The 14277-nt window shown below is 39.9% G+C and overlaps 1 protein-coding gene across 1 annotated transcript in view; it reads right to left on the bottom strand.

The window, feature by feature from the left end:
- LOC125240653 (roquin-1) overlaps positions 1–14277 on the bottom strand; it is a 94172-nt gene that overhangs the window by 58654 nt on the left and 21241 nt on the right. Inside the window, exons 2-4 of the mRNA XM_048148651.1 lie at positions 13661–13823; positions 7303–7495; positions 4475–4638 (exon numbers count right to left, since the gene is read on the bottom strand). Coding sequence (XP_048004608.1) covers positions 4475–4638; positions 7303–7495; positions 13661–13822 — 519 coding nt within the window. The 5' untranslated portion in view covers position 13823. The remainder of the gene's footprint in view (positions 1–4474; positions 4639–7302; positions 7496–13660; positions 13824–14277) is intronic.

The raw sequence follows: 14277 nt of genomic DNA, 5'->3' as shown, positions 1-14277 counted from the left end.
AACTACGTAAACGCGACCGCGTTCGGCTGAGTGGCGTGTTCCGAACTCTTCCGGAAATAGCCGAAAGCATAGTATGATATTTTGATGGTTAGAACGAGAGCGACCGAACGCTTAGTGCGGCGCGTGTGAGCGCGAGAGCGGGATAAGAAATAAGAAAGTAATAAGTGTAATAAGTGATGCTTTCAAACATCTCAGTTGTTACACCATTACAGTTTTCACATGGGGCAGTAAACATTACGCGCACTGTTTTAGTAGTTCCCGACATTTGCGTTCGGGTGATATGTAATGCTAGAGGTGATGGTGGATTTCTCGGAGTGATACGTAATGCCATATTACGTGTTCAAGTGATATCACATTTGTGATATTACTCGCATTACTTACACATGTCTAGTCTATATCAGATTTACGGTTATTTCTAATACTGAAAGGGACAACAAGCTTAAGTAACCTAACCTGCAGATTGTATATTTTGTCAAGATGAGATTTAAAGGTGCGCCCGTAGCTAGTCAAACCGTATGAAATAATGCTTTCCACAAGCGCGTTATAAATATCTAATCTGATTTTAAACGGAATTCTATTACGTAAGATGTACATTTTCGCCATGACTGCTCGCAACTTACCACAAACAAGGTCAATGTGAGCATCCCAATTTAAATGGTTGTCAATTATAAGACCTAGATATTTCTGCTTGAGGACTTGTTCCAATTGTGAACAATGGCAACTACTTTTTGGGCTTGTTTTGCTTAAGCACTTAAGGACAGTCATGGTCATGTCCCACAATGTGAACTGCGCTTACCGTTCGCGATTGGCTAGAATGCACGTGTAACAACTTTGTTTTCTCGGAATTTAAGACGAGACCCGCGTCATGAGACCACATGCAAATTAGATTAAAGTCGCCCTGCAGTTTCCTTTCAGCCAACCTTAAGTCTTTGTCCGCGGCTACAAGACACGTGTCATCGGCGAATTGGTAAATACTACAGTTCTGGACACAGTTGTTCATGTCATTTACGTATGTTAAGTAGTGAAGTGGGTCGAGCACTGATCCCTGCGCCGTTCCCTCCGTCACAAGAACTTTGTCACTGAAGGTCTCTCCTATTTTCACCTGGTAAGACCTATTACGTAAGTAACTCGTGCACCACTCTAAGAGCTGCCCTCGCACACCAGTGTCATCCAACCTCTGAATTAACGTATCATGTTGGAGGGTATCAAAAGCTTTACTGTAGTCAATAAATATGATGAGTACATGTTTTTTATCATTAAGGTGTTGGTTAATCTCGTCTGTAAACCTTGACAGCAACATGGTCGTACTTTTACCGGGCTGGAAACCATATTGGTTTTCAGATAGAACATCATGGATTTGGTAAAAAGAGTGTATCTGGCCACTAACATACTTCTCTATTATTTTGTCTAGGGTAGGGAGCATTGTTATTGGCCTATAATTTGAACAATTTTTCATATCTCCGCCTTTGTAAATTGGTCTAACTAATCCTACTTTAAGCTCGTCCGGAAACAAACCAGAGATCAAACTACTATTTATTAGGTGGGCTATAGCTAATGATATTTTGTCAGCTATGAGCTTTAGGTCAACAGATCGAACACCATCTATACCCGGGGCTTTGGAATTTTGAGTTTTCATAATAATTTTAAATATTTCCTTAGATGTCGCTTTTTTATGTAACATAGACCTATCTATTGGTTTTCTATATGTACTAGGGTTAAGTAGCGGAACACTGCATTTAGGTATTATTTTCTGAACTGATTGCTTAAAGCTACTCGCAAATAAGTCTGCAACCCGTTTGTCCGAATGTAGGGATTGAAATGCACTACGTATGGTAGAATTTATGGACGATGTTATTTTCCCCGCCATCTCATTTAAAATTTGCCAAAGTTTCCTAACATCTCCCTTTACAGCACCTATTTTATTCCTGTAATATAAATTTCTGTGATTTTCTACTAATTTATTGGTTTTGTTTCTTTGCTTGTTATATTCGAGTCTTTTAACCATATTATTTTTGTCTTTAAGCCATTTTAGATAGAGTAAATCGCGCTTTTTACATTCTTTTTGTACCTCTCCGAATACCCACGGTTGTTTATCTCGTCGAGAATCGCTACTTTTCCCAGTATATGTTGATTTTTTATAGCAGTTAGACAAATTATCTTGAATAAATTTATAAATAGCTAATGGGCAATTTAAATCTTCATGTGGAGTCCAATTTACATTAGCAAGTTCAGTTTGCAATTTTTTGTGATCAATTTTCGTAACATAATTAGGAGCAGCCTGTACACAGGGCCTACCTATGAGCGCTGCCACAGTCATCCTGTGGTCAGCCAGTTTAGTGCAGAGCGCTCCGCAGCACACATCTTGCAATCGGGATCGCACAAATACGTGATCGATACACGATTTCGTAATTTCGTTTTTCCTAGTTTCTACCCTGGTATAACTTGCGATCCCGCTTACAAGACCGCGACTGCTCATCATATTTTTGTATGAATCTGTTACAGCTTCAATATTATCCGCCGCTAGGTTAATATTCATGTCACCTAATACAATTAAATCGGATTCCAGTGCAAAGTGTAAAACACGCTCAAGTTCAGCCACAAATAAGTGTTTATTTTTGTTTGGCGGCCTATAGACCGCACACACAGCTAAGTTACGTTTCGTCGGGGTAATTAGAGTACCGGCGAGACATTCAAAATTATTTGTAGTTTGTTTTGAGGGAATAAATTTGTGTTTTTTGTGTACGTAAACAACGATGCCCCCGCCTTTTTTGTTGTTCCTTAACTGTGTGTGCATTGCATAGCCGTCCAAGCTAAACAGGTTACTTATCTTACTAGAAATGTTTGCTTCGGTGACCACTATAACATCAATGGTTGATCGATGGCATGAGTAAACAACTTGTTGTAAGTTAGAAAAGTACTTTACGAGTGATTTTAAGTTTATATGTATACAAATAAGATTATTGTTATTTACAGTAGGTAAATTGCGTATGAAGTGGTTCAAATCAATACAATCAAATAGTTCTACTACGTTTTCACAAATATCAGACATTTTGATACTTAATATAAAGTAGGTAGGTACTGAATATGTATAGCTTTTTTCCTAGGAAACTAGGGCCTCAATATCTTTTTCTGTGCGAATCCAATAGATCTTATCCTTGTCCCCTTTCCGGGCTAGGACTTTACCGTGCTTACACCATACATATTTGAATTGTTGCGTGTCCCTAAGCTTAGACTTAGTTTGAAACAATAGGTATTTAGTTCTCCCGGTGAGTGCCTCCCGCAGTGATATTTTGGCAACTGCCTCTGCCTCGGTTAGGTCTGGTAATATGCTTGAAGCCAAGATGTTTGCGTTGCGTGAGGCCGAAACCCAACGTAGTTTAGTCTCGGAGTCACTTAGGGATACTAAAATCACACCTGACTTGCCGTCACGCGAAGGTAGACGACGAGCTGAGCGGATACTATTCATGTTATTAGAATCTATGGTGTGTAGCGACATTCCTACCTTTTGTGCAATTTTTACTGTATCCTCGTTTTCCTTGAGGGGGACATCTGTTATTTCGATACAATCCATGATGGCAGCTTGTTCGGCAGCATCAACTCGCTGTTCGAGCGCGGCGATTCTTGTTTCCAAGTGGGTATTCTGGTTTTTAAGTGTAGAGTTCTGCCGTTCGAGGACTTTTATCTTCTCTTTAGTTGCTTGGGCACACTCTTCGAACTCATCAACCTTGTCACTAGCATACCGAGCCGACTTTTCTAACTCCGCGAGTTCACGCTTCACTATTATATTCACTTGTTTGGTGATGTTATCCAGAAGCTTCTTCAGATTAAAAGGAGTCGCAGCGGACCCAGCGGCTTCTTCATCGTCCTCGTCATTGTCCTCATCGGCCGACAGGAATGACGTTCGCCTAGTAGATGAAAGATGACGATTTCGGCACACCCATTCTAAGGTTTCGGCAGCATGGAGTGCGGTTCGTTGTTTGTTTGTCAGCCCGCTGCAATCCGCCTTTTCGTGGACAACGTTGTCACACCTACTACAGGTTAGCGCTGGACTCTTCTTTGTCACCGATTTTTGACAAACTGTGCACTTAATCATTTCGAAGTATTTACTAAACACACTCAGTACAACGACGTACGCGTGCGAACGGTACGGAGGGTAGAGCGATACATCATCCCCCTTCGAGTTGAAAGGCCAGATGGCAGTCGCTTTTGTAAAAAACTAGTGCCTACGCCAAAACTTGGGATTAGTTGTCAAAGAAAACCCCAGGCTCCCATGAGCCGATGCAAATGCCGGGATAACGCCAGGATATAGTTGGCCGGAAAAGGCTTTGTAACGTAGTGGTGTAATCCTAAGAAGGTAAGTATTTATTTTGTAGTTCAGAACAAAGTGAATATTTAAATGTAAGTATTTGTTTTTTTTGCCAAACGTACCATTTGCCACGAAAAGTGCACCTTTATATCGTCAGTAGTCACTCACTTGGTGTTGCAGTATGAGTTCGGTGACGCTCCTCTCGCCGAGCGACCGCGCCGCCCGCGCGCACCGCCCCCGCCCCTCCTCGTCTATGACGCAACATTGTAACAGCGTCACTAGTTTACGCTGCATCGGACGGGAGAGGCGACCGGCTACGGTGTTGTTCGATACTGCAAAAAAAAAACAAAATTAATACATGATATCATAAATTAAATATAACAAGATCATACCATCCCATACATTAAAATGCGACCGCCTACGAACGCGCTTACACTCCACCGCACATAGATGGCGCCACAAAAAAAATGTCTTGTAGCTTTCGATTATACTTGTAGATGGCGTTAAGTGTCACTTTTGACATAGATTTACATACATACAACATACATACATACAATCACGCCTGTATCCCATAAAGGGGTAGGCTGAACACATGAAACTACTAAAGCTTCAGTGCCACTCTTGGCAAGTAAGGGGTTGAAAGAAAACGAAACTGTGACATTGCAGTGACAGGTTGCCAGCCTCTCGCCTACGCCATAATTTAACCCATATCCCACAGTCGCCTTCTACGACACCCACGGGAAGAAAGAAGGTGGTGAAATTCTTTACCCGTCACCACACAGGCTCGGGATTTACGGCTCGGAATTGACACTTAATGCCAATCTACAAATAATCGGTGGCAACAAGGTATTTCTTTGTGGCGCCATCTATGTCTGGTGGAGTGTAAGCGCGTTCGTAGGCGGTCGCATTTTAATGTATGGGATGGTATGATCTTGTTATATTTAATTTATGACGATATCGTAGCCTTGACAGCCGCTAAGCTTAAATGGGACTGGGCCGGACACATCTGCCGCATGCCAAACGACCTGTGGGCCAAGAAAAGTACCGAATGGACACCAAACATAGTGCGGCGTGACGGCAGACCGCGAAGGAGATGGCGGCACGATCTTGACGTCTTTCGAAACGATTGGCCAAACATTGCCTTAAACCGAGACGCGTGGAAGAAAGAGAGGGAGGGCTTTGCCCAGCAGTGGGACACAACAGGCTAACAAATAATAATAAATAATATAATACATGAAACAAACGCGTGCTTGTCTCCACAGCCTATACACCGTGTTTTTATTGAATTCCGATAACTTTAAGGGGAGGTTCTTTCTTTAGCCAAATACAATTATTTTTTCTAAGAAACTAGCATTCTAACTCCAGTTATCGAATAATTAAAAAAATAAATTTAATTACTGAACACGTGTCTGGCATCCCTTACCATTTCCTTATGTTATTTGTCATTTGCCGTCAGACACTTGACACTGACTTTAATGTTAAGATTAAGGTTCTATCACACTAATTCATTTATTATGTACGGAAAGGAAAAAAAAATTTTTTTTTCAAATTTAACGAAAAGCGATATACAGGGTGGTTCCTGATGACGAACCTGTGTCGAATTTAACGGAAAACAAAAAAAACACGGTGTAGACGCCTGCAACATCAGGGATTTTATATGTGCGTTGCCGACCCTAACATTTAAATTACGGGCATTTTCGCGAAAAAAAATTAAAAACTTTTTTCTCTAAAATAGGTAAATTTAACGTTTTTCCTACTCAGAATCACAAGCACTTTTGATCCTACTAGGCGCAAAAATCATCCCAAATTTTTTTCCACTTTGTTACCATTTTTCAAACACTTTATACAGCGGTTACAAAGTGGAAAGTATGCAAAATAATAGAAAATTTTTTGGACCATTTTCTGTCCTAGATCGAAAGGGCTCATGATTCTGAGTAGGAAAAACATAAAATTTACCTAAACCTTAGAAAAAATATTTTTGGTGATAGTTCTCGCGAAAATGCCAATGATTTGCCAAATGCCAATAAAATAGAACTTATTAACCTTAAAACATGGCAAAATCGTATTAAAAATAAAATGTTATCTGACACTCTACCCTCGCTATTTAGGGCCAGTTGCATCAACCACATTTGACAGACACATCTTCGTCACGCTGCAGATGTCTATGGAACTTCCCATACAATAAAATTCAACGAACGCTTTAACGGTGACAGACGGTTTGTTGCAACCGGCCCTTACGGCCCAGCCACGACATTGGTCTAAGCGCGACAGCGGTGAGCGGCGGCCATACATGCGAATGAAAAGTCCCATCGCTGTGTCTCGCTCCAATGTCCACCGCTTAGACCAATGTTGTGGCTGAGCCGTTAGGAGCACTACCACATCTCGATGATATGAAAGAGGCGCGTTCCTAGCACACATTCTAAGCTCGTGTAGGTGAACGCGTACCATGCTTGTATGAGTGAGATATGACAGTTTGACTGTTCGCGTTTTTGATAGGCAGTAACTGTGAGGTAACCGAGAGAGCGGGAGTGGCCATACTGTACGATAGTACTCTTATTTATACCTGTGGCACTACCGAGACGCTAGGTCGAAACACTATAAATAATGTAGTAGTACTCATGTGTGTGTCCACAGATGTCATATAAACCATAGATCAAGCAAACGTATCTACTTAGCGTGTCAAATGAACTCAGTGAAATCCACTAAGTTGTCCGTCTTTAATCGCAGCTTGCAGCTTTCGGGCGTCAATTTTTGTAAGTTGAAGTCAACAAAAACATTAAAAATGCCTCGTTACATGATATTTAATTGCAACAACATAAAACTTATCAACACTCAAGGGCCTGAGACATATTTAAAATCACAGGCAAGTAACAACTTCAGTACAAAATCTGACACGCTCGGCCGCCATACAAATAAATGAACTCGTTTCTTCTATCTAAATCTAATTCTGTGTGTGTGTCTGACTGTGTGTGTGTGTGTGTGTGTGTGTCACGCACCGCTAGGCGAGTACTTGAGCACGACGGCCAGGCTCTCCATGCAGCGCACGACGGAGTCGTACGCGCGCCGGTCGCGTTCGCACAGCGCCGCTATGCAGGGGGGGTGGTGCGGCTGGGAGGGGGGCGGGTAGCCGGCCAGCTGGAGGAGGGCCGTGTTCACCACCAGCTCGTCTGGCTCCACTTGGATTACTGTCTGTGGGAGAAAAAGTCAGGTTAAGACGATACAGGAGGGGTCAATTCTCCATACAAATGCTCTCGACTATTTCCTCCCTGGTTTTTGAAGATAGAGCAATGATTTTTTTAAACACAGATTATTATTATTTTTATCTGTGTCGGACCGTTTTGATTATTTTGATATTTTTATTTTTAAGGACGCTAGAGCCAATCAAAATTTTCCAAAAACGACCTTTTGGATTATGGCGTGAAAAAAGGTGTAACTCAAGATTGGTACCAATTAGCCAAAAAAACTAAAAGGTCCGACTCAGATTATTTCATTGTTATTCAGATTCTCAAATTTTGTTCCGATTGATTAAGTTTTGAAGGAGGAAACAGTCGAGAGCGGAACCTCGATTTTAAAGAGGTCGCAACATCTTTTAACTGAGTTGTTCTTAATGGACAATTTTTTTTTCGATAAATCTAGTTAGAACACTAGTATATTTAACTAAAATTCCCAAATTTAAAGGAGGAGCCCTTTCCATTTTAGCATTTTCACTCTTGTAGCGTCTTAATAATTGGCCAGTTTTCTTCTAGTCAGATCAGATTCTTTTTAAGAACTGTCAAAACGAAATTGAACGATTTGGTTGTAAGGAATTAATCTGAAATCGTGACGAGTGACGTCACGGTCAACGCATTTAACTTTATATATTTCTATCGAAATATGAAATATCAAGGTTCTCTCACACTTATTATACACGGTGTAACATGAGGGAACCGAAAGATTTTAACTACGCATTTCAGAGGGCAAATTTTTTTGTTTTTTTTTTTACTTTTATTGGATGTATTTTCACATAAAAAGTAAATGTTATTCGTATTTTTTTTTCTAAAACAATATTTTTTTGCAATGAGTTACTAGTTATTTTTTAACATCTATCAAGGAAGATTGTTAGATTATGTCAGATAACGGCATCAAACACCATCAAAACAGCGTTTTGCTCTGAGAAATAATAAGTACATAATTGTTATTTTTTAAATGCTTTTAACTCTGAAAGTAGGCGAAATCCAGAAAAGTTTTTATGACAATTTAGTCTTCTAATATGATGTGGAATGGAATACGCTGTTAAAATTATTCAGTTTCCTCATGTTACACCATGTATATGTTTGAAACCAAAAACAAAGTTTTTCCAATTAAGCAAATTGCGATATACTTATCAATTATTCTGTTGACGAGCCTATCGTTCAGCACAAAAAAGCACAGTGTATAACAATTTACCAGATATCTAGGATACATCCATATCCGATTTGGAAATGTATTGACGTATCTCACGCGTCGCATTTTATTCCTCGGAAAGTTCATATTTAATACAATCTCCTGTACAACTAGTTGTTCGAACCGAAGTTTCAAAGTTGTCCACCCCACTTTTTTTGTAACATGGGTATTTTTTACGCGATTCATACTCAGAATCGCGAGGTCTTTCGATAGTTTCGATCCTGATAGGAGAAAAAAAAATGTCCCATTATTTCCATACATTTTTCAAACCTTCCATTCCGTTACCGCCATACAAAATGTATGAAAAAATGGTAACGGAATGGGAAAAAACCTTGGGACACTTTTTTTTCTCCTATTAGGATTGAAAGAGCTCGCGATTCTGAGTGGAAACCACATAAAAATTCCAAATCAAAAAAAAAAGTGGGGTGGATAACTTTGAAAACAATGGCCGGTATTACAACGCGAAAATCTCGTCTTCCTCCAACGAAAATCTGTCTCAGACTAGTGTATTTTCCGTAAATAAAATCAATGTATAAGTATCTATTTTATTGGCAGCATTTTTCTAGAAAATTTTTCTTACAGAATTACCTGGAATTGCTAATTAGTTGTATTTTGCAGCACTATGAAAAAGGGCAAAGGGGATCAAAGCAGGATTTAAAAAAACTAGCGATTCTCTGAACTGTAGACTTGCAGGCGTAGCACACTTGTTGGATAAACTTAATCGTATCGGTGCGTCCCTATCGCACTTACAAATAGTGCGAAAAGGACGGCCGGACGTTATAACGTTTATCACACGATGCCTGCTTGCTTAGAAGACTTAAGTGAAAAACAATGCTCACTGCCAAGGAGTGTGTCGCAGGGAAATGGCCAAAACAGAGATTTCATCAAATCACTAAGGGATATGATCAAATCACGCAGGATGTCAAAATGGCGAATCCATTTTATCATTTCTCTAGAAAGTTTCAGTCATTTGACTAAATCCCTAACTCTGTTTAGTGAAATCACAAAATCGACCAATAGACACGCCACGTCTTGCCATTTCACTAGATTTGTTTAGGGATTTGATAAAATCCCTGAACCACGTCAGTAAGTTGACGAAACGAGCTTATAAAGTCAATTAGTTTTATCATTTCACTAAACAAGTTCAGTGAAAAGACAAAATGTTTTAGTAAATATGAAAATAATTTAAAATGAAACATTTTTATCTTTGTTTCTACAGTTATTCTATTTTTTTTTCTTATTTATAGAAAACCAAAAACTCTTAAAAACGGATTCAATTTTACCATTTCACTAATCTAGTTAAGGATTCGATCAAATCAAGTGACAAAGGCAAGGGTCTAATAAATCTAATTGGATATATTAGATTCTTGGCTTTGTCATTTCACGAAACCGGTTCAGACATTTGATCAAATCACCAGTTGAGACTTTATCATTTCCCTAAATTTGTTTACGGAAATGTTAAAACTAGTTGACTTAGTTCATATTGTCAACTCACTGTCGTGATTCAGGGATTTTATCAAATCCCTAAACAAATCTAGTGAAATGACAAAACGTGGCTTGTCTATTGGCCGATTTTGTGATCTCACTAAACAGAGTCAGGGATTTAGTCAAATGACTGAAATTTTCTAAAGAAATGATGAAATGGATTCGCCATTTTGACATCCTGCGTGATTTGATCAAATACCTTGGAGATTTGATCAAATCTCTGTTTTGGCCATTTCCCTACGACATATATATGAAAGAGGCGCGTTCCTAGCACAGTCTAAGCTCGTATAGGTGAACGCGTATTATGCTTGTATGAGTGAAATATAACAGGTCGACTGTTCGCGTTTTTGTCAGGCGGTAACTGTGAGGTAACCGAGAGGGGGTGTGCGGCACTTTCAGCGGGGAGCGGGAGTGGCCATACTGTACGATAGTACTCTTTATTATACTGTGCCAAGAGTAAGTCCATTTATAATAAAATATAAATAAAAAAAACATTTAGTTCGTCGAAATCATCACAGTTAATTCAATATTGTCTTAAGCGCCATAGACAATATTGGCGATTACCTCTTTTATGATAATTTTCTCAATTTAATAAATTCCAAAAATCAAAATATTTTAAGCATCCACTCAAAATTTCACGAGAATCGGTTCCGAATTGCCCTTGCTCGGCCTCTGCAGTACTCGTAATGCCAATAAACCAATAATACTCTAATTTACTAATAAACGCTGGCTCCCACTTTACGAAAGATAATTTTTAAGAAAAAAAAACCTGGCTGGTATTCGACTGAGTTCTGCCAAAACGTCAGAGAGGACGCTACTGTCTAAAAGAACAGAATTGAAAAACAGATGATTTGTGCAGTAAATTCTGTGATATGAACATGGTATTTCATTGAAAGCTCTCATAAACAACTACGGAAGGTCCTGACAACGGTTCTGGTATGATACGCCCACGATCCGACATATATACTACGAGTATAATTATAAATGGAAAAGTATAATTACGAGTATAATTATAAATTATAAATTATAAATTATAAATTATAAATTATAAATTATAAATTATAAATGGAAAAGTGTGTGTGTCTGTTTATTTGTCCGTTTTTCATGGCAAAAAGGAGCGACGTATTGACGTGATTTTTTTAAGTGGAGATAGTTGAAGGGATGGAGAGTGACATAGACTACTTTGTGTCTCTTTCTAACGCGAGCGAAGCCGCGGGCAAAGGGTAGTATATATATAATTGTCAATTCATCCATATATTTTTATTTTGTAGTCGTTTTCACTTTTTTTTTCTGGAAATTTTTTTGCACTTTTTTCTACTCAGAATCTTGAGCTCTTTCGACTCTTCTAGGAGACAAAGAAAGTCCCGTTACGATCAAACAAGTTGTATGAGAAATTGTAACTCAATTGAAAAAAATTGTGAGACCTTTTTTTTCTCCTGCGGAATCGAAAGAGCTCATCATTCAGCTCATCATTCTAAGTAGAAAAAGTACAAAAATTTCCATATTTGGAAGAAAAACTAACAGACAAGAAAATAACAATACGATCAGATAATGAGTAAGGTCACCTATCTACGACAAACAGAGCATCTCTAATTAACACGACACGAATCAATACATCTATTTGTAGTACTGTATCCAAACGGTCACTGCACAGCGGTTCGTTGGATATTTCTTTACCCTCTTATATTAATTTAATCCATTTGCTGTTGAAGTATTCTTAATGATACTGGTATTTAGTTTTGAACTCCCGACGCAACAACGACGGGGTGTTAAGTTTGATGTGTCTGTCTGTTTGTGTGTGTCTGTTTTATTTAGATTTCGTTTTTTTCGTTTGAAATCTGAATTAGTCGGGAGTGCTCTTAGCCATGTTTCATAAAAAAAACCGGCCAAGAGCGTGTCGGGCCACGCTCAGTGTAGGGTTCCGTAGTTTTTCGTATTTTTCTCAAAAACTACTGAACCTATCAAGTTAAAAACAATTTTCCTAGAAAGTCTTTATAAAGTTCTACTTTTGTGATTTTAATTCATATTTTTTAAACATATGATTCAAAAGTTAGAGGGGGGGGGGCGCACTTTTTTTTCCTTTAGGAGCGATTATTTCCGAAAATATTAATATTATCAAAAAACGATCTTAGTAAACCCTTATTTATTTTTAAATACCTATCCAACAATATATCACACGTTGGGGTTGGAATGAAAAAAAATATCAGCCCCCACTTTACATGTAGGGGGGGTACCCTAATAAAACATCTTTTTCCATTTTTTATTTTTGCACTTTGTTGGCGTGATTGATATACATATTAGTACCAAATTTCAGCTTTCTAGTGCTTACGGTTACTGAGATTATCCGCGGACGGACGGACGGACGGACAGACAGACATGGCGAAACTATAAGGGTTCCTAGTTGACTACGGAACCCTAAAAATCGGTCCACTATGTCGCGGTCGGGGGTTTTTTCAAAATTTTAATTTTGTGGTCAGGTTAGGTTAGATGATTTCTATAGCATGTCGCTTTTAATCGTTTGACAAATTCGTATGACATTTCAAACATTATTAATATGACAAGGTACAGAAATCATCACTTCTTTATGCCGGTGACTGTACCATGCGTGTATGAGTGAGATATGACAGGACGACTGGTCGCGTTCTTGACAGGCGGTAACTGTGAGGTAGCCGAGAGCTTTTGGGGGGCATTTGCAGCGGGAGCGGGAGTTGCCATTCTGTACGAGTGACTGTGACTCTTTATTATACTTTGACAATGTGCTAGCGGCACCCTTTGTGCAGACTTTTGCACAATAACCACTAAGCACTCGTTTTTACAAAAGTAATTGCCATCTAGCCTTCCAATGAAGGGGCCCTCCAATTAAACTAATAGGCCCTTTCGGTTTACGTTTCGATACTTATCGAAATAGCACAGCGCAGCGCATGGTAAAGCGCTGCGACTTTCAATCCTGAGGTCGCGGGTTCGAAACCCGGCTCGTACCAATGAGTTTTTCGGAACTTATGTGCGAAAAGTCATTTGATATTTGCCAGTCGCTTTTCGGTGAATTAAAACATCGTGAGGAAACCGGACTAATTCCAATAAGGCCTAGTTACCCTTTGGGTTGGAAGCTCAGATGGCAGTCGCTTTCGTAAAACTAGTAACTACACAATGGACATTGTTTCTTATGTAGATGCTTCAGGCAGTGCCTACAGAGTGTCGAAACACTCGGAACTTTGTGAACTGATACGCGGGCATATCATAGTAGATACCACTCTTACCTGGTCGAAAGGACATTGCTTCTTATGCTTGAGGCAGTGCTTAAAGAGTGTCGGAACTCTCGGAACTTTGTAAACTGCTAGGTTCGTACTCTTACCTAGTCGAAAGGACATTGCTTCTTATGCTTGAGGCAGTGCTTAAAGAGTGTCGGAACTCTCGGAACTTTGTAAACTGCTAGGTTCTTACTCTTACCTGGTCGAATGGACATTGTTTCTTATGTAGATGCTTCAGGCAGTGCCTACAGAGCGTGTGCCCACAGCCGAGGCTCACGGGGCTTTGCGGCGGAGCACCGAACTCCCGCCGGCAGACCGGACAGTTCCGGTAGTCGGTCCATTGGGGCGCCTGGATTGGCATTCTGGGAAAGATGAAATATTATTAGTGTAAAAAAAATAAGGCCTAGACAAATGACAATCGTCGACGGTAGACGCCAAAACGCAGTCAGGCTCTGTCACGCAAATACGGAAGAGCTATAGAGCTATAGATAGATAATAGATAACGATATTACCGTAAGCGTTTGTGCATTTGACTACGTATCCTGAATGGACGCTCGGAACGTTTGGTTCGGCGGGGCGTGCAGCGGGGCGGGCGAGCGTACGTCACTATGCAGCGTCGACTCAGGACACTTGTATGAGCTTCAATTGTTTGAAATGCACGCCGCACGCCCCATCCTTACTAAGGCCTTACGCCGTGTCTTGCGTGGGCGACGGTCGCACGACCGTCGCGCGACCGTCGCCGTCGCGTCTCATACTTCCATATCGATAAGGTTTGATTTCGTATGCGTCGCATCGCCGTCGCGCGACCATCGCGCG

The sequence above is a fragment of the Leguminivora glycinivorella genome, chromosome Z (genome assembly GCF_023078275.1).
Source record: "Leguminivora glycinivorella isolate SPB_JAAS2020 chromosome Z, LegGlyc_1.1, whole genome shotgun sequence".
Lineage (NCBI taxonomy): Eukaryota > Metazoa > Arthropoda > Insecta > Lepidoptera > Tortricidae > Leguminivora > Leguminivora glycinivorella.
This window is presented reverse-complemented; position numbering and strand designations above follow the sequence as displayed.